Genomic DNA, 20511 nt, shown 5'->3' with positions numbered 1-20511 from the left:
AAAATGCAAGTGTCGTTAATTTGGTTTGTGATCACCGGACCAATCATTAGATCATTTTCTACTTACATGCCACCGACCAAAGGTCACTGTTTCCACATCTCTTGGTCTTGGCAGGAGCTCCTTTTTATATCTGTCCATTTCTGCGACAGATAAGACTTGGGGTTGAAGAAATGGCACAGTTCTTTGGATCACACACAACTCTCTAACAGCACGGCAGGCAGCCCACCTGTAACTCCAGCTCCAAAAGATCCCACGCCCTCTCCTGGCTCCACAGGCAGGGCACTTGCCCTCACACGTGTTCATACATATTCAAGTATAAATCTTTTAATTTTATATTTTTGGGGCATGGTTTCTCTATATGGCCTGGCTGTCCAGCAATGTGCTCTGTAGACCAGGCTGGCCTCGAACTCAGTGATCCATCTGCCTCTGTCTTCCAAGTGCTAGGATTAAAATTGAACAACACTCTTGAACTATCTTTTAGTTTTATAAGAAAAAGAAATATTAAGACTTCACACCACTGCTAACAACATCAGATTTTGTCATCCCTGCACACTGTGTTTTATTTTATTTTTTCATTGAATTTAACGGTTGGTGGATTCAAGCTTGTAAAACCCAGGGCTTCAAAGACAAAAATCACCAGGAACCCACTCCCACACACACCTTAGAAGATGGATTATAGGACTTGCTTATGCTAGATAAGTGTTGTACCCCTCGGTAACACCCTCAGCCCCATATATATCCAGGTATAAATATTGAATCCCCACGAAAACTTTTGAGAGTGGGCCCTTTGTGGAAACCCTGCCAACAGTATACACAGGAATTTATACGTATGGAAGGACAGAAAGGACTTCGTAATTGTTGATATATTTCACATAAGGGCAGATAAGATGGGTCTATCTTCCACACCAAATCATACATTACCCAAGGGCAGAGACAAAATTACTTTGATCAATATATAACTTTGGTTTGTCAAAATGTCTATTCTTAACATGTTGTGAATGAGAACCCGGGGCAGCCTAATGGACTGGACTGGTTCAGCCGCTAAAAGCTGTGGGTATTCTGGGATCACGCTGCCCATTTTCCGGTTCTGAAAACATGTGACCCTGGCCACTTAATCTCCCCACTTTTATTAGAGTTTTACCATCCGAGGGTAGGCAAGCCTCTGCTCATCTATCTAGGGCTGAGACTGAACATTTAGACGGGATATGAACTGAAGTCAGGTGGCAGAAGGAACTGCGATGACAGCGAGGGGCGTGTGCTAGCCAGTCTCTGCGCGACACCACAGGCACTCCAGGCCCTCCCTGCACAGCCGTCCTCCCTCACTTAACTACAATTCCCAGCATGCACTGCAGGACTGGTGGGCCCGGATGAGGCGGCCGAGGCGCCAGTCCCGCGGGCTCTCTTGGGCCCTTCCCTTTGGTACCTCCCCTGTGCCCACTGTTTGTCTCCAGGTCGGAGCCACCCGCTCGCCTTGGCGCGAGGCCGCGCCCCTGTAGTAGCCGAGTGTCGGCCCCGCCCCGGCTTCTTGTCAGGCTTTGGCGCCCGGCAGTGACAAGCAGGGGGAGGGCGTCCGGCTCGGAGGACCCCGGAAGCGCCTGATTCCGGGAGGCCGAGGTGCGGCTGCAGTGATGGCTTCGGGGCTGGGCAGCTGATTGCTGAGGTGGGAGTGGGCCCAGCGCCCGGAGACTCAGTGGCCGCAGCTCACGCGCAACCTGCGCCATGGCCACCTCCGCCGCCTCCTCCGAGCATTTCGAGAAGCTGCACGAGATCTTCCGCGGCCTCCTTGAAGACCTACAAGGGGTGCCGGAGCGGCTGCTGGGGACCGCGGGGACAGGTGAGGCGGGGGCGGGACCAGGCCGGGAGGACCCCGCAGGGTGCGGGATCCCAAACACCGACCCGGGGCTCCCCGCTTCCCCCTTGGGCACGCCCCCTGCTGCTGTCGGGTCCCGGACGCCCAGGGTGTGCTGCCTCTTGTGGTGACTGGGGGCGTGCAAAGGGATAGACATTAGGGTGTCCTCTCCTAGCGAGCCTCCCATGTCCCAGCCCCCAAATTCTTAGTTACCTTCCTCTCCCAGTAGCATAGGGCGTTCTTAAATCTGTGCTCCTGTGACAAAAAAACAAAAACCCTTAATTTGGAGTTGGGCATGTAGGAGTTTGGCAGTTTGGTAGGCAATGAAATTTTAAAAATAGTTGTAACCATAGAGATTAGCTTATATGTGAGACAGTGGCGGGAGGTGAGGGGAGTAAGACAGCTACATTGGAGAGGAACCGGAAGTCTCACATTAAGACTTTTTTGACGTACTAGGGTAAATCATTAAGGAACATAAGCAGCGGAGTAATGTGGATTTCATTTTAGAAGCAAGGCGGCGGATAGCTGGATAGAGGATGTGAGAATGGCTATAAGAGACTGTGTTAGGAGCTTCTGACAGTTGACTAGGTAAGCATGCGAATCTGGAGAGTGAGCATTAAATCCAACAGGTGGTGCCGAGGCAGAGATTTATGAGACTGGTGGATGTGAGGAGGAAGATTGAGAAGGGGCCGTGTCTTCTCACGTGATCAGTTGAATGAATGAACTTAAATAAGAGGCGCATACTCGTTTGAGCTGTAGATGAGAATGTCTACCTGTGGATTAAAGATAACAGTGTATTCTGTACCTAGCATGACAAAATATTTTTCCGCCATTCAAGAGGTGGCCAGTGGTGGACACTTTTAATCCCAGCACTTGGGAGGTAGAAACAGAATCTCGGTGAGTTCAAGGCCAGCCTGGTTTACACAGCAACACAGAGTTCCAGACCAGCTAGATTCTTCTATCTTGAGACTCTATCAAAAAAAAAAAAAAGGAAGGAAAAGAAAAAGAGTTCTAGAGTCAGACGACCTAAGTTACATACACCTTTTATTATCTATGTGACTTTGCAAGTTATTTTAACCAAACTAGTTTCCACTATAAAGTAAAACATAGCACATGACTAATGGGATTTTTGTGGGGAGTAAATGAGATATGTAAAGCTATTAAAAATACCGTCTGGCAACAGTAAGAGCTACCAGCTATTATTAATATGTGTTTGTTGTTTTATTTAGAAATATTAGCTCTCTACACAGTTATTCTTAGGATGCTCTTTTTGCTTGCTTGTTTTTGTTTTTTGGGTTTGTGTTTGTTTTTCGAGACAGGGTTTCTCTGTGTAGTCTTGGCTGTCCTGGAACTCACTCGGTAGACCAGGCTGGCCTCAAACTTATCGATCCACCTGCTCTGCCTCCCAAGTGCTGGGATTAAAGGCGTGCATTCCCATTGCCCAGCCTCAGAACACTTATTCTGGACTTATAATGGACTCATCACTTTGCATATTTATGATACAGTGTATTGTCTTCGAGTTACTAGGAAAGTAGTTTGGAATTGTAGTCTATGAATCAGCCCATCAACACCATCTGGGAACTTGGGAGCTGCATATGCTCAGGCCCCATTCTGACTAGCAGAATCACAAACTTATGGCAAGCAGTCTGTCTTAACTACACTCGAGGGATTTCTAGTGCTGGCTTAAGTTTGAGAGCCAGTGAACTGGAAACGAAATAGTATTTTTGTTTGTTGTCTGTTTGTTTGTTTGTTTAGCATGTGACCTAAACTCCCTGGAACAGTACACAGCACGTCCTAGGTATCTGACAAATATTTACTAGATATGTTCGGAGTTGGTGGTGCATACCTTTAGTAGCACTTAGGAGGCAGAGGCAGGGAATCTCCATGAGTTCAAGGCCAGCCTAGAGTACACAGTGAGACCCTTTCTCAAATAATAAACTACATATTATATTTGTTAAATTATTGTAAAAGTCATTTTTGGTTGTTTAAAGTACTATGAGTTCTTAGAAGAAAATAGCTGGGTATTGAAGCAGAATAATTTATTTTTCTTTGTTTTTTTTCACATTTTCATTACTCTTCAAATTGATGTATATACATTGCTTAAAACAACCAGAACGAAAGAGATACTTATTTCCCCAAAGTATAGTCTGTATTCTCATGGCCCTTGAAGGGTAGCTGCCACCATGTATTCTAATTTAGGAGAGTTTTGTGGCAGTAACAGTTTTACCATGTATGGTAAGTATTAGCCTATTTATAGCATTTATCACCTACAGCTGTAATTTCTTATCTTGCCTTTGCATCATCTGAAGAGGTTTCTCTAAAGCCTCAGAAGGGATGGAATTTTGTCATCTGGTTAATATGTTAAGTGCTTATAGTTATTGTTTCAAATTTTGGTTTTCTGGTACCTGTAGACATTTGTCCTTGTGATAAAATTATTGACAGTTTTCCATTTTAATTTGCTTGAAGTCCAGTATCGATACCTGAGACCTCAGTTTTGTTTGTTGTGTGTGTACATGTGGAGCTCAGAGGACAGTTTATGCTTTCTTGTTCTACTGCTGGGTCCTGGGGATTAAACAGGTTATCAGGCTGCAGCAAACACCTTTACCTGGTAAGCCATCTATCCGGCCCTAAGATGCTATCTCTTTAGAGCTAGGAAGGAAACAGGAAGTGCCATGCAGGCAGGCTGGTAAACACTAATCACTCACAGGTTACAGAAGCTCCGTTACTTCCCACCCTGTCAACTCTGCTGAATTGTGTTTTGCTCCAGGTCTATGCTTTCCTTTGAGACTCAATGGTAGTTCCTAATATTTGAAAGTTCACTGTGTCTGGTGCTTGCTAAGTGCCCTCTGGAGTCAGCATTACTGCATTGCACTTACAAAGGAAACAGGCTGAGAGAGCTGATGTTTTTGTTGTCTTTCATCAGATGACATAAGTGAGTCTACAGATAGGAGCTGTGAGTCTACAGAAATGCCACAATAGGGCGCTTAAAGCAAATGAATCTTGTGTTCTAAAGCTCTTGGTGAAACTGAAGCCTTCTCCCTGTCCTATTAGTTAATATTCCATAAGAAGAGGGCGTCAACATTAATGGCACATTACTTTGAGGTCCTATGGCCTGAGGAGGGCACTTGTCCAGGTTAGTTTCTTTTCTTTTTTCTTTTTCTTTTAGATTTATTTACTTATTTATTTATTTTATATCTAGGAGTACTCTGTCACTGTCTTCAGACACACCAGAAGAGAGCATCAGGTCTCATTACAGATGGTTGTGAGCCACCATGTGGTTGCTGGGATTTGAACTCAGGACCTCTGGAATAGCAGTCAGTGCTCTTAACCCCTGAGCCATCTCTCCAGCCACTTAGGTTCTAGTTTCTACAGCTGTAAAATGAAGTTGATAATTTCTGAGAACTATGCCAGCTCTAATGCTGATTGATATGTGAGACTGAAGCATCAAAAACAGCTAGTGACTCCTCAGTTCAGTAGAGACAAGCCTCTTTTGATTTCTTAATATTTACTTTTCTAACATCTATTTTCCTAGATGTTTTTCTGCCCTATGGGCTTTGATGGAGGTTGAGGGGCAGCACCAGCTGGTCTAAATCATGGTGGGGGTGTTAGGTCCTTCCAACTTCACGAGATTGATTCTTGACTACCTTGCTATGAATGTCACTGATCCCTGGGTAGTGCAGCTTGACAGAGCCCTTTTGGGAATCACAGAAGCATCAAAGACACTCAAGTTGAAAATGTCCCTGATGGTAGTAGCCTTTATGATATTTGGAACTTCTTTATGGCTTTGTCCTTGGGCATACATCACCTTCAGTTCATAGAATGATTCATAGAATGAGTTGCCTGCACACATGCCTGTGTCCCTTTTTGGTATGACTTGTTTCTTCTTCTTCTTCTTTTTTTTTTTTTTTTTTTTTTTTTTTTTTTGTCGTGGTGGAGCCAAGACTGGAAAGAGCCCTTTCTAGGTTCTTAGGTTTTTCCTTTGTTTTAAATCTAGGAGTCCATAAAAGAGCTCAAAGGTGAAGTTCTGTTTTGAAAGGTAATAAATAAAGGTGACACAGGAAAGTGGGTGAAAGCAGTTCCCATCATCAAACTGCTACCTCCCCCACCACTTTCACTGACACGCTTTTCTTGAATTGGTCTAGAAGTTGCCTCTTTGAGTGTAGGTAAAAAATGACACTGCTGTAGAAAAATCTGAGCTAGGAAAGGGATGCTGCCTAGCTTAGATCAGGAAGGGGGTGTACTTGAGTTTGGATCTATGCTCTGTTGTAGGAGTAGTGACACTCAGCTCTTGTGGAAGTAGCTATTCTTGACTGCAAGTGTTTTTTTTCCATTCTTGGTGACTAAGAGCACAGCCCCTCAGGAAGGGGGGTGGGGGGGACAGATGCTTTGCTGTCCGTCTCAGTTACATCACAGATAGCGCAGATGTGCACCATTTGTTAAACCTTTCCTTTTTCTTTTTTTAATTAATGGGTCCTTGGGTCTTGTTTTGTGTGTTTGTTTGTGGTTTGTTGTTTGTTTTGTGTTGTGTTGTAAGTAGTATGAAGAGTGCCTTGTGTATGTCCAGGGAGTATCAGACAGGTGGGTAGACATAGTAAGTAGTGAGTTGGAAGGTGGTGGCAAGAGCATCGGAAGATCAGGGTCATCCTTGGCTACCAAGGCAGTGCTGAGTTTTAGCTACATGAGACCCTGTCTCAGAAGAGAAAGTGAATTTAAAAACTATTGTAAGCAGTGGTAACTTTGTAATAAGTAAATTATGTGTAGATTTCCACATGTAGATCATTCAGGTGAATGTTTTTGTTTGTTTTTGAAGCAGGGTCTCACTGTGTAGCTCTGGCTATCCTAGAACTCACTAGACCAGGCTGGCCTCACACACAAGGATCAAGATGCCCACCTCTGCATAGGAATAAAGATGTGAGCCACCACACCCAGGGGATGCATCCATTTTTAAAAATTCACATTTTTCACAAATAAAGCTGATTGCTGCTTGTCAGATCTGAAGGAATGATCGGCTTCCTTATTTTACAGCCAAGAAATGAAAATTTCCCATGCTTCCTTTCATGTCAAGAAAGGTTCATCACTGGTGCCAAAACCTAATCCCCTGACCAGCCAGGGCTCTTCCCTCTACAAAAGTTTACCAGGTGTCATTTTTACTCTTAAACATTCTCACCGGGCAGTGGTGGCACACGCCTTTCATCCCAGCACTTGGGAGGCAGAGGCAGGCAGATTTCTGAGTTCGAGGCCAGCCTGGTCTACAAAGTGGGTTTCAGGACAGCCAGGGCTACACAGAGAAACCCTGTCTCGAAAAATCCAAAAACAAAATAAAACAAACATTCTCACTTTATCCGTGTATTCTTGTAAAAATGTATGTGTCTAATACAGTTAGCTTTAAAGGAAATTTTATTCTAAGTGAAAATCTTCATATTATAAATGATCAAAAGAAATATAGTAAAGATGAAATAATATTTATTTAAATATTATTGCTTTGAAACTGGGGCGTTTTCTCTTACTATACTGCTAAAAGGGAAGATCAGTAACTTCTATTAAAGACAAACCCAGCCAGTAATGGCTGTACTCATTATAATTCTAGCATTTGGGAAACTGAGGCAGGAGGACTGCAAATTTGAAGGCAGCCTGGCCCACATAGTGAGCCTACTTAAACAAACAAACAAACAAACAAGTGCAGCAGTTTAGATGACATGGGAAGGACTGAAAGAAAAATGACAGTCTCATGGGCAAGTCATTATCCCTGCCACCGTAGGGGAGAGAGATCACACACCAGTGAGCAGATGAGGTGAATGTTGAGTTTGTTTTGCACAACAGTGGTGATTCCAGAATCACTGTGGAGACCAGTGTTGATAGACATTCACATTGATGAGAGAGCGCCGGTCCTCCATGAGGTTGGGGAGGAAAAAAAGTTACGAATGATTGTTAATTTCAACCTGTAGTAGAGATGTTGTTGGCTTTAGAACCAAATAATTGTTACGCTGGGCTTTATCCTCAGTAATAGTATTTCCCTGGGTTCAAAATGCCAACACAGTAGGCACCCTTCAGGCACAGTGAAAGCAAGTCTCCAAATATAGCTAGGCCTCTAGGGGTAGTTAAGTGTTACTACCCCAAATTAGGGAAAAATGGGAAGGTTATTCTAAGCAGAGGGAATGCCTCTACAAATGTACAGAAGCAGTAATAAGTGTTTGAAATGCACCTGTCTTTTCTAGAAGAGAAGAAGAAGCTGGTCAGAGATTTTGATGAAAAGCAACAGGAAGCAAATGAAACGGTGAGGACAGGGAGCAAGTACTTGTTTCTTGTACTTGGTTTTGATCTTTTCTAGAAATACTATGGCTTCATAACAGGTAACTTTTTCCTGTCTTCTGATCTTGATTTTGACTGTTTCTAAGTCACTCTTAGGTTCTCTTTGGTTATTGTGATAAAACATTCAGACAAAAGCAACTTAAGGAAGAAAGGATTTGTTCCGGCTTACAGTTCATGTGGTAGAGAAGTCAAGGCAGTAGGACCGTGAAGCAGTTGATCACATCGCAGAGAGTGATGATGAATGCATGCTACTGCTTAGCTCCCTGTCTCCACTCTATCCCAGGTCCTAGGCAGGGAATGGTGCTACCCACAGTGCGGAGTCCTTTGGATTTTTGAGTAATAGTCAAGATAATCCCCCAGAGATTAACCTAGGCTAACAGGTGTGTCCAGAAGTTTGTCTTCTAGGTGATTCTAGATCCTATCAAATTAACAGCACTAACCATTGCACTTATTAAATGAGGCTAACTGGTGGGAATGGGTGTTGAGCCGGCTTAACAACACAAATAGGTAAAGTTTGAAGATGTCTGAAGTATAAGCCTTTGCTGGCACATTCCGAGTATGAGGAGTAGGGGCATTCCCATACCTTTGCTGAAGCTGCCCACTGAGATCAGTTACTGACACAGAAGATATATAATTCACGGAGCATGCATATATGTCCATGCACACTTATTTGCATTGTTAGGTATAGAGCCTAGGTCTTTATGCATGCTTGGTATTGGCAGGGAGGCATGCTACCACTGGTGCATTCATCAAATACTTGTGTTTGTTGTGAAAGTGCATGTGTCTGTGTGGCTGCAAATGCATGCGATCTCCTTCTTCAAGTTCCATCCACCTTGTCTTTTCTTTCTCTTTAGTCTTTAAAATAGGTTTTGTCACTGCCCTGGAACTTGCTGGCCAGCACTGGGACTATAAGTACATGCTGCCATCCCCAGTGTTATCTGCATGGTTCTGGACATTGAATTTAGATCCTCATATTTGCAGGGCAAGCACTTTCCTGTCTCTCTAGCCCACCACATGCTTTCGTGAGTGAATGTCTGCTAGAAACTATGTCAGGCACTTCAAGTGGATGTGGCATTTGTGGCCTCTGCCACAAAAACATACTTGTTATTTTGGATACCTATGCCCAGGTTAGGGGAAAACCAGGCTGTCTACTTATCCCTTTCTGCTTTCCTAGTTGGCAGAGATGGAGGAAGAACTACGATATGCACCCCTGACTTTCCGTAACCCTATGATGTCTAAGCTGCGAAACTACCGGAAGGACCTTGCTAAACTCCACCGTGAGGTGAGAAGTACACCTCTGACAGCCGCACCTGGAGGCCGAGGAGACCTGAAGTATGGCACGTATGCCTTGGAGAACGAGCATTTGGTAAGTGTTAGCTACTCCTTCCATATGGGCCTGTGGTACAAGAACTAGAGGGTTTATGTTGTCAATGTATATTGAAGTCTCGGGTTTCTGTTTTCTTACTCTTGGCCTCTTTCCTGCCTCTAGTTGCCATTCTCCACTCTAGTTGCTGCTTTTTAACTCCAATCTGTCTAACTATGTGCCTAGAATTCTTTGTGAGCTTAGATAGATAGGTAGATAGGTAAACCGACAGACAGAACAGTACTTTGCCTCTACCAAGCCTAGAAACTGTTCCAAGCTAGACTCTGTATTTTGACCTGTTGATCGAATTCATTTTTTGAGCTTTTCTTTTTTTCATATACCTTTTAGAATCATTTTCTTGGGTATACTCTCAGCATGCAGTTGGATTTTAAGTTTTTGTTTTGTTTTTGAGATAGAGTCTGGTATTCTCAAGTAACTATCCCATCACAACCTCCCAAGCAGCTGCTGGTCAGTTAGATCTTTAATTCATCACAGTAGTTTTTACAAGATTAATCCAAGCTTTCTGTTAGCTTAATATCAAGATGGCCCTGAACCTGGCAGAGAAACACAGAGTACTTCTCAGTAGGGCCATTCTGACAACTTGTCTTGTAAAGTCTGCTAGACTGCTTCTAAGTCAAATGATTCTGACATAATATTGGGCTTCAAGAACCCATATCTTGAAACCATCTGGAGAAGCTGACTAGTTAAAGGAATAAAATAAAAAATTTCCAAAGTTTAATTTAGTGTGCTGCATTTGGATTATAGTCCACAAAGAGCAAAGTTGACATAGAATTTGTAAAAGGAATGGAAAGGGACCCAGCACTGCAAAATTAATATCTATAGAAGGGCTAGCAGGAGAACTGTAAATGCTATGTCAGGATGTATTTTTATTAGAGTGTGAGAAACAATGTTCTACTGACTGAACATTGCTGAAGTTTAAGCACATCTTTTGGAGAGGAATGTAAAACATTGGCATGGAGACAGATGGCAGCAAAGGTAAGAGGCTGGGAACCCCAGAGTCATGGGGCAGGCCTGGGAAGCCATACAGTGAGGAGATGGCGAAGTTCAAAATGAGGCTTCCGTCAGTGCTGCATCCCTTGGAGGCCCCATAGACCTCTCTGACAAGCTCTGCAGCTTCTATCTCAAAACACAAAACGTATGACTTGGTGCTCACAGTGATTGGACTTAGGGACTTAGAGACTGGAGTGGGTCAAACAGCTGCAAATGGTCATTATCCGAGTCAGAATCTATGTCAGCTGCAACCAATGTTCATCCTCAGATGGCAACCAGACCAGCACATTTTGTGTGGCAGCATAGGCACTCATTGCCAGGGTCACAGGCATTGATGGGTTGCTCGATGCCTTGTATGGCAAGGTGCTGACTGAAGAACAATGCCAGACACTTTGTGCAGAGACCACCAATCAAAGCAAGATAAGGGAGCTTTTCAGCTTTGCTCCAGCCTAGAACCTGACCTACAAATACTTCAAGTCCCTGGGGTATGCACAGCCCTACTTGGTAGCTGATCTGCAGCAGATTTGAAGTATCTTCCCTAGCAGTAGCCCCTACATTAGTTCCTGGCTTCTTATACACAATTTTTGAAGAGAAAACAAAACAATTTTGAAATGGATGCATATGAGTACACCAGTGAAGGAAGGCTGAAAAGGGCAAATAGAATTTGTTAAAACAGAGATTATAAAAAAAAAATCACTATGGTAATTTTTTTTTTTTTGCTAACTTCCCCCTAAAAAAAAAAAGAGTATTGAAAAGTCCAAACATTTACTTTAAATTTATTAATTTCAAAACATGTAAGTCAACTTGAAAGAGGATTGTCACCGCAATGCCAATACTGGCCTCAAATACCCCGTAGAGCTGCTGACTCAGCAGCCCAAGTCCATAGTGTAGATAACACATATACCTTCAGTAGGATTATCCCATGTCTGTCTGAGGCTGATTTATGTGGATAACATGTGTGCCTTTAGTGGAACTATTTCATGTCTTTCCAAGGTTGATTTATGTGATGTTATCTTTTCTTGCTCTATTTTATGTGCGTAGGTGTCTACCTCCATGTCCACCACGTGCATGCAGTTCTCACAGAGGCTAGGTGAGGCTACTGATCCCTGAAACTGCAGTTCCAGATGGTTGTGAACCAGTACGTGGGTGCTGGGAATTAACCCAGGTTCTCTGAACGACAGCCAGTGCGAATCCCTGAGCCATCGCTCCAGCCTCGCTTTATTACATTATTTATTTTGTATGTATGCATAAGCACGTGTGTGGAAGTCAAAGGACCACATGCAGGAGTCCCCATAACTGAACTCAGGTCTTCAGGCTTGGCACTGAACCATCTCACCAGCACCATTTTAGCTGCACTGAACCTCACTATATTGACCAGGCTGGCCTCAGAGCCATCCTCCCACATCTGCCTCCTAGATGTTAAGATTACAGGCATGCACCACAAACGATTAGATTTATTTGATCCTCAGTGGTTTTTTCACTTACTCGTCTGTATGCTATTTGTAAAGTAGACATTCTTATTTTAAGAATCTAATTTAAGAAAAAATTTGAGAGAGTATATAGTCCTTGAACTCCCTATTGTGCATCAGGCTAGCCTTGAACTCACAAAGATCCTTTTGCCCCTGCCTCTCTTGTGGGTGCTGGAATTAAAGGTGTGCACCACCGTCCCAGCCCAAGAGGCTAATTTTCTCTTCTTTCTTTCTTTTTTTGATACAGGATTTCTCTATGTAACCCTGACTATCCTAGAACTCAGATCTGCCTGCCTCTGCCTCCTGAGTGCTTGGATTAAGAATCTTAATTGTTGATGACATCTTATGCCATTTGCCACCTGCTCTGTAGTAAGCTCTGTGAGCTGAGCCCCTCTTGATTATGTGTGCTACCCCAGCTCTGTCCATCTTTATTGATTCTGGCCAGACGTGGGCTGGTTTTGTAGTCGTGCTGCATTTAGGATTAAAGAGAAAAAATTTCAGTAAAGATGAAGAGTTCTTGGGAAGTTAGGGAAGCTTGCTTGAGGTTCAGATTCTCCCATCTCTGTGAACAAGCACCAGCGTGATAACTTGAGAGTGCTGTTTGGCATGAGATGATGTTCTTTGTTGGTGGTATTGGTGGATTTCACAAACAGATTGTAGCCATAGAACTTTTTTCAAGAATATATCAATGTCTCTAGCTTTTAGTGACTTCTATGCTGAGAAAGAATACTTTATTTATGGTCTATAAATCTTCAGGACCAGTCAAATGGGAGCTAATTATTTTCTAGAGTTTTGGGGAGTTAGTTGTTTACTTGTGGCACTATTAAAGGCTAGCCAGGCATGATGACACACATTTACAGTTCCAGCACTTGGATGTTGAGCCAGGAGGGTCATGATGCATTTGAAGCCAGCTTCAATTACAGTGAGACTGTCTCAAAAAACAAAAATGAATAAATATTTGAAAGAGTTTTAAGTTTTAAAGTCACAAGCTAATCAGGTCATTTTTGCACACACTACCACCTTCTCAAGTCTGGATGCTGACTGAAGTTGCTAGTAACCAATTACAAGTTTATAATGGATTTTAACTGGTCTACAAGAAAAATGCTCCGTTTTTTTCCATTCTTTTTTCAGAAGTATAACAGGAAGTGGGATGTACCTGCTTTAGTCTAGGACCTTGAAGAGGATCTTATGATTCATTAGAATCTTTGATTCAGTTTTAAAAAGCACAGCTAACCAACTCTTCATACCCATTGCAGCTGAATACCCAGTCAGCTTTGGATTGAAAATACTTTTAAAGTATTACATCTGTCCAGGCATGGTGGCACCTAGCTTTTCATCCTTGCACTTGGAAGGCAGAGACAGATGGATCTCAGTGAGTTGAAGCCAGGCTGGTCTACATAGTTAAGTTCAAGGTTTGCCAGGACTACACAGTAGGACTCTGTCTCAAAAAAAAAAAAAAAAAAAAAAAATCCAGTTTTGAGGGATCCAATACCTTCTCCTGGCATCCATGGGCACCCTGGTGCACATGTACACACGCATAAATAAATCTTGTCATGATTTTCTTGTCATGATTCTCTTGAACAATATTTACATAATATTTACCTTTTCTCAGGTATACATAATCTAAAGATGATTTAATGAATTGGGAGGAGATAGATAGATGTTATATGCAGATACTTATACGTAGGACTTCAGTAGAGTGCCCTAGAATCAGTTCCCTGCAGAAAGAAAGGAAAAACTGTAGTGAAAGAAGAAAGTCACAAGGAATGTATTGACAAAAAATTCTTAATGGAAGTAGCCTAAAACTTTTCTTCCTTACTCCTGTCAGAATCGACTACAGTCTCAAAGAGCATTACTCCTCCAAGGCACTGAAAGCCTGAACCGGGCTACCCAAAGCATTGAGCGTTCTCATCGGATTGCCACAGAAACTGATCAAATTGGTACAGAAATCATAGAAGAGTTGGGGGAGCAACGAGACCAGTTGGAACGTACTAAGAGCAGAGTAAGTCTGGGCAATGTGTAAAATAGGAGGGTCCTTCATAAGGACTAGATGCCGTACTAAAGCCAGACACTACAGCAGTTCTGAATTCTGGAAATAACTCTTTTATTCTCTCTCTCTGGGAATAACACCCCCCCCCTTTTCACAATTTTTAAATTGCTGGGCTAAAAGATTCCCCATTAGAATTAATACAGAGCCAAAGGAGATGATTTGTCAATAAAGTCAGTACAGATGCCCATGCATTTGTAACCCCAGAGTTTGGGGGTGAGGATTAGAAAAAGGTAGATCTTTGGAGATGCTGGCCAGCCCAGTGTATTGAGAGGTCCTTTCTTAATAAGGTGGTGTAGCCAGTTTTTGCGGGTTCTTCTACCCTTCCCCACCCTCTCAACCCCCAACACAAGATAGCAGAGGAAAAAGGAAAGAGAGGAAAGAAAGGGGGTGATGTTACTGTTTGGCTACTTCCTGCTGACTAGGAGTATAGAGCTTCTTGTGTCAAGTTTGATCTCCAAGATTTCTAATTTCTTCTCATCTCTTTGTGCTTAACTACTTGAGAAACCATGACCGACAACCACCACCACCAATCAACCCATCTTGTTTCTTGGGACTCTAGCATTTATCTACCCTCTGAAAAGTCCCCAGAACTCCAAACATCACACAGTCACAGAAACTATATGCTGGTGGCAAAATCACACCCCTGCACGAGGCAAATCAAAGTCAGCTGCTATGGACAATCTGAAGTAGCCCCATCTCTCATACCTGGGATTAAAACAAAAACATATTCTTATATATCTGTGGGGTTTTTTTCCTAAGATTTACTTTTATTTTATGTGCATTGGTGTTTTGACTACATGTATGTCTGTGTGAGGGCATCAGATGCCCTGGAACTAGAGTTATAGATGGTTGTGAGCTGCCATGTGGGTGCTGGGAATTAAACCTGGGCCCTCTGGAAGAGCAGCCAGTGCTCTTAACCACTGAGCCATCTCTCCAGCCCCTATTTCTGTGTTTTTAAAAGAGATAATAATGCCAGAATTGCCTACAGTGTGGAGAGCAGTCAAGGAAGGTACCCTCCATACCCACACAGATGTGCACATACAACAGACATAAACACACAAAAATACATAGATGTGTCTATAATATTTGTGAGTTGAATCTTGCTATTTAGGCCTGACTGCTGACCTGTAACTCAGTGATCCTCCTGCCTCTGCCTACTGGGATTAAGATTGTGTGCCACCATGCTGGGCCACAAAGCAATAATGATTTATACTATTCCATATCTTATTTTATTCATGAAAAGAGAATGTGAAAACACCAGTAAGGATTCAGTGAAAGGAGATTTTAATTTCAGGTCTAACAGCATATTTTTCTATTCTTAAAAAAAATTATGTGTGTAGGTGTTTTGCCTATATATATATATATATATATATATATATATATATATATATATATATATATACACACACACACACACACACACATGGTCCTGGTGCCTAAGGAAGCCAGAAGACATCAGATTCCCTGGAACTGGAGTTATGGTTGTAAACTGCCATACCCGTCCCAGCAATAAACTCAGGTCCTCTGGACAAGCAGCAAGTGCCTTTTTTTTCTTTTTTTTTTTCTTTTGGTTTTTCGAGACAGGGTTTCTCTGTGTAGCCCTGGCTGTCCTGGAACTCACTTTGTAGACCAGGCTGGCCTCAAACTCAGAAATCCGCCTGCCTCTGCCTCCTAAGTGCTGGGATTAAAGGCATGTGCTACCACCGCCCAGCACAGCAGCAAGTGGTTTTATGTGTTGGGTCACCTCTCCAGCTCTGTTTTCCTATTCATGACAGCTCACAACCATGTATCCAGTTCCACAGGATCTGATGCCCTCTTTTGACTTCTGAGGACACCACATATCCATGCGGTGCACATACATACATTCAAGCAAACACTCACATACGTAAAAGTAAACCCTTAAAAACACAAGCAAATACCAACTCAGGAGGCTCTCCAAGTATTTAAGTGATGAGATTCAAGTCTTAGGTTGCCCTGCAGTCACTGGCCCGGCATAGGTAAAACCTTATAGCCTATATGGCAGTCAGAAAGGCTTGGTTTTAAAACTGTGGCACTATTCTCCTCCCCGCCCCTTTTTTTTTGTTCTTTTCCTGAGGCTGAGTCTCATGTAGCCCTGGCTGTCCTGGAACCTGTCTAGACCAGGCTGGCTTCAACTTGCCAAGCCTGCTTCTGGGATTAAAAGTGTACGTCACCATGCTACCATGCCTGTCGCTTTCCTATCTGAATAGCCAAGGTGAAGGATTAGTGACCTCACAGCCACCCATGCCTATAGGAACAATGAGATATAGTGCTTCCCTGCTTAACGAGCACGCAAACACCTTGACTTTTCTAGGTTCCTTTACTTATACTTAATAGCTTAGATATAAGCTATTAAATTCATTTGATTCTTTGTGTCTTGACAAAGACCTTTTTAATGCCCATGTTCAAATTCTATAGATTTTTTTTTAAAGGATTAGGAGATGACCTATTATTTTCTCTTCCAGCTGGTAAATACAAATGAAAACTTGAGCAAAAGCCGGAAGATTCTTCGCTCAATGTCCAGAAAGTAAGTTTCAAAAACCCCACAAATTCTTGACATTTAATGTATTTCAACTAAGATATAACTCAACAAGCAAAGGACAACATAGTTTGTATAGTTACATATCTCAGGAGATAGTTTGTTAAATTCATAGGTTGTTCCAACATAAATAGCAGAAAACCTGTCTGCTGAACAATGTCAACCCCAGTCTCTCTCTTAGAGGAGACCTAAGGAACAGTCGAGCTTTTCCGCTCCCGGGAACGTTTATGAACACCCGGTGCGGGAGCACGGGTAGTACTTAGTTCTTGCCTTTCATGGCAGGCCTTTTTTGGGAGGCCTGTCTTGTTAGCAAGAAGTATTTTAAAAGAACAAAAACAAGCTAGCAGGAGGTAAAGTGGTTGTGGCATGAGCCTGACGATTGATGGGAGAGGGCTATCCCCAAAGCTGTCCTCGGACTGCCACAAATGAACTGTGTAGTATGCACATACCTGTGTTCACTAATTTAAAAAAACTAAACAAAAAAAAAAAAACAACCTTGAGGTAACTCCTAACAGTAGTTTAAAAAAAAAAGCCGAAGGGAGATGGTGCCATTTGGGCTAAGCTGGGTACCTAGTGTGGCGTGTCCTTGGTGCATGTGAGCTTCAGTAATCCATGCATAGAACAAGCAGTGGGAGAAGATTTCCCCCAAACACTAGTAAATTCCTTAAAGTAAGGAGAAACGAGATGATAATCTGAAGTAAAATTTTTGGTGAGTGACTATTGAGGTAGTAGAGCAGAGGGAGAAATAGGGAAGAGTAAGAAGGGAGAAGTTTACAAGACACTGAAAAGCAGATCTCAAGGCCACTAGTTCCTCATCCTACAAGCAGGACCCGGCCGTGGGCTTAATCGACTTTGACACTAAAGAGTGCACCCGTAGCGTATGTATGGCTGGTAGGACCATATTTAAAACAGCAGGATAAGTAGAGGAATTTTTAGAGTCAAGAGGTCATTACGTTTTAGTGTTATAGTCCTGTTTCCCACATTTTTGTGATGTAGTCAGTGTTGTCCCTCACTTAAGCCAAGAGCACCATGAATTGTCACTGTCCAAAGGACAGTGCTTCCTGCTGTGTGGCTGTGTAGCCAAACTCAAACTCCATCTACCTCACTGTCTAGCATTAGAAACAGCTAGAAATAAGATTGCGCAGACTCATGTCAACTTACTCTGCTTGTCTTTGTAGAGTGATAACCAACAAGTTGCTGCTCTCCGTCATCATCTTGCTGGAGCTAGCCATCCTGGTCGGTCTGGTGTATTATAAATTCTTTCGACACCATTGAACTTCTGTAGGGAAGGCCTTGTGGACCAGCATCTTACTCTGAATGAATGGTGTTACATAGGGATATGTGTTGCTGCTGTGGGCTAACGGTTCAAGAATGTATTGTCTTGTCAGACTATGGGAGGGAGGGCAATGGAAAACCACGAAAATGTGAAGGAACAGCAACAAGACCAGTATGATATACTAAGGTAATAAATGCTGTTTATGACTCCTTCAATCTTACATGTATAACATTAATAGCTTGTAAACTTCAAAAACAACAAAAAAAAACATTTACAGTAATAGTGTTGGTGACCAAACTAGAGAAGGGAGTTTTACAGTTGTGAGAGTGCACAGATGTTCTCATTAAGGCAATATTGATCCAGATAGCCATTTCATATCTGTCCCTTCGAATGCCTTGCAACTCTGGAATGCTGTTGTGAAAGGTGCCAGAGTACAGTATTTCCTAAATTCTCACACATTCTTCATTTTCTGATTCATGTGGTGAACTAGGAGTAGGAAGGTGGTCATAGACAATGTGTCCTCCTTCTCTTGTCTGACCAAAACTTGAAGCAATCACGTCCACTGCTAGTCTGGCTGTTGCCTTGGCCTCTTCCTCAGAAGTGGCCAAATGAGGATTGACTTCAACAAGATCCAGAGCTGACAGCAACCCTGGAACAATAAAAGGTAAAAGACTTTAGAACATGCCCTGGCTGCCACTTTCAGTGAGGGTTGTTCCACTCATAAAAACAAGTCATTTTCCAATATAAAATGGCCTACAATCAGAAAGCCCTCTGCAGTCTGGAAAGGTGGCTCAGCCAAGCCTGATTAGCAGAGTTTGATCCTTGGGCCCCATGTGAGATTGAGAGAGCCAGGCCAGCAAGTTGTCCACTGATCTCCACATGTACTCCTCACTCCACAAACAGGGACACAAAAAGTAACTTCGGCAACAAAACACCCAGGCAGTAGTAGCACAGGCTTTTAATCCCAGCACTCAGGAGGCAAAGGCGGGCGGATCTCTGAGTTCAAGGCCAGTATGGTCTACAGAGTGAGTTCTAGGATAGCCAGGACTACACAGAGAAATTGTGTCTCTAAAAACCAACTAACCAAAAACAAACAAGAAAACGTGAGAGGCTTACAAGATGCAACAGTAAGAACATTTGCTCCTCTGACTGAGGACCCAGGCACCCACAGGGTGGCTCACAAGTGTCTCTTACTCTTAATCCCAAAAGATCCAACACCCACCTTGGATTTCCATGGGCACCAACCAGGTGTGCACGTCCATATATGTAAAAAAAAAAAAGTGTACACATCCAGACAGACATTTTAAGAAAGCCCATTGTGTCTCATCCTCTTGACTACACATTTAAGTTAAGATAACTGTGCTAGTACAGAACAATTATAAAATCCTACCCCTGTTCCAACTCCTGTAATAGGAAAGCCCTGGTGTCAGGATTGTAGGCCCCTTGTCTGTTTGGGGGTTTTATTGGTCCTTTTACCTCGCACCCAGGACTGTGGATTGAACCAGGGTCTTTATGCATACTAAGCATGTACTTTACCACTGAGCTGCATCCTAGCCCATCAGTACTTCTTTTATCCTTTTGTGTAAGGTGTGTGTGTGTGTGTGTGTACCTGCCCCCATGTGCACGTGGAGGGCAGAAGACAACCTTGGATGTTGGCCTTCATTTCTGCTTTGAGGCAGGTCTCGAACATGCCAGGATAGCTGGCCCTCAAGTTTCTGGGGATTCTCCTGTCTCCATCTTACCACAGGATTACTGGTGTGCGCTATCTCTGCGGATCCAAACTCAGGCCTTCATGTCTGTGCAGCAATTGCTTCACCAAACACTTAGCCATCTTCCTAACTTCACCATCAGTATCTCTTGAGGTGCCATGACATGCCCAGAAGTATAGCTATTGCTGTAAACTATTTTTTTTTTATTTTGAGACAAGATCCTGCTATGTATCCCAGGCTAGCTTCAAACCATCAGTCTGCCTGCCTCAGCCTCCTGAATGGCATTTACTCCCACAGCTAGCCCAGACTTCCATGACGGAGTTCTAAGAACAGATTCCACATATGACATAGCTGACTTTTATCTGGCTGGCCCAGCAGAAGACCCAGCCATATGTTGACTGTTTCAATCCTGATTTCAGTCACTTAATCTGAGGGTTTGAGTTCGTGTCCAAGTCCTCAGCACTGGTCCTTTGTTTGGAGTAGGCTGAAGGAAGGAACTTAATCTACAGCTGCTTTCCACTTCTATCCCTCCTTATCTGGCCTACTTCCCCTGAGATTCTTAACACTTACTCTGGGTTAATCTACCTTTTAAAGAGTGATCTGAATAAACTAAAATTCAATAACACAAGTATTTAAGAATATTTAGGCTGACTATAAAGTCATATAAGGTATATTGTAATACCTAATGGTTCATTTATATTACATTATGGTACATGACAAACTCTCCAGTGTTTCTTGCAATCTTAGTGATGCATAGTTGAGTGTATTATACAAAATTACAGTAACTAAGGATGTTAACATTTCATTGTCATCATTTCCTGCCCAGGAACCTGTGTCCCTAGTGAGTCTTTTTTTTTTTTTTTTTTTTTTTTTTTTTTTTTTTTTTTTGTATAGATACTCCATTTCCTCTCTATTTAT

At 42.7% G+C, this 20511-nt stretch overlaps 2 protein-coding genes across 3 annotated transcripts in view; one reads left to right on the top strand and one right to left on the bottom strand.

Moving 5' to 3' along the window:
• Positions 1-1375: 1375 nt before the first annotated feature.
• On the top strand, positions 1376-18104 carry Vti1b (vesicle transport through interaction with t-SNAREs 1B). 2 transcript variants are annotated; one of them, XM_021178769.2, is made up of 6 exons: positions 1377-1834; positions 8065-8123; positions 9333-9524; positions 13830-14003; positions 16535-16596; positions 17787-18104. In XM_021178769.2, the coding sequence occupies exons 1-6, from the start codon at positions 1720-1722 to the stop codon at positions 17881-17883; spliced, it is 699 nt and encodes a 232-aa protein (XP_021034428.1). In that variant the 5' UTR covers positions 1377-1719; the 3' UTR covers positions 17884-18104. The 2 variants fall into 2 exon arrangements, with proteins under 2 accessions (XP_029340594.1, XP_021034428.1); XM_029484734.1 differs by lacking the exon at positions 8065-8123 and having other exon boundaries at positions 1376-1834.
• Positions 18057-20511, bottom strand: part of Arg2 (arginase 2) — a 26995-nt gene continuing 24540 nt past the window's right edge. Inside the window, exon 8 of the mRNA XM_021178768.2 lies at positions 18057-18533. Coding sequence (XP_021034427.1) covers positions 18328-18533 — 206 coding nt within the window. The 3' untranslated portion in view covers positions 18057-18327. The remainder of the gene's footprint in view (positions 18534-20511) is intronic.

The sequence above is a fragment of the Mus caroli genome, chromosome 12 (assembly GCF_900094665.2).
Source record: "Mus caroli chromosome 12, CAROLI_EIJ_v1.1, whole genome shotgun sequence".
NCBI lineage: Eukaryota > Metazoa > Chordata > Mammalia > Rodentia > Muridae > Mus > Mus caroli.
This window is presented reverse-complemented; position numbering and strand designations above follow the sequence as displayed.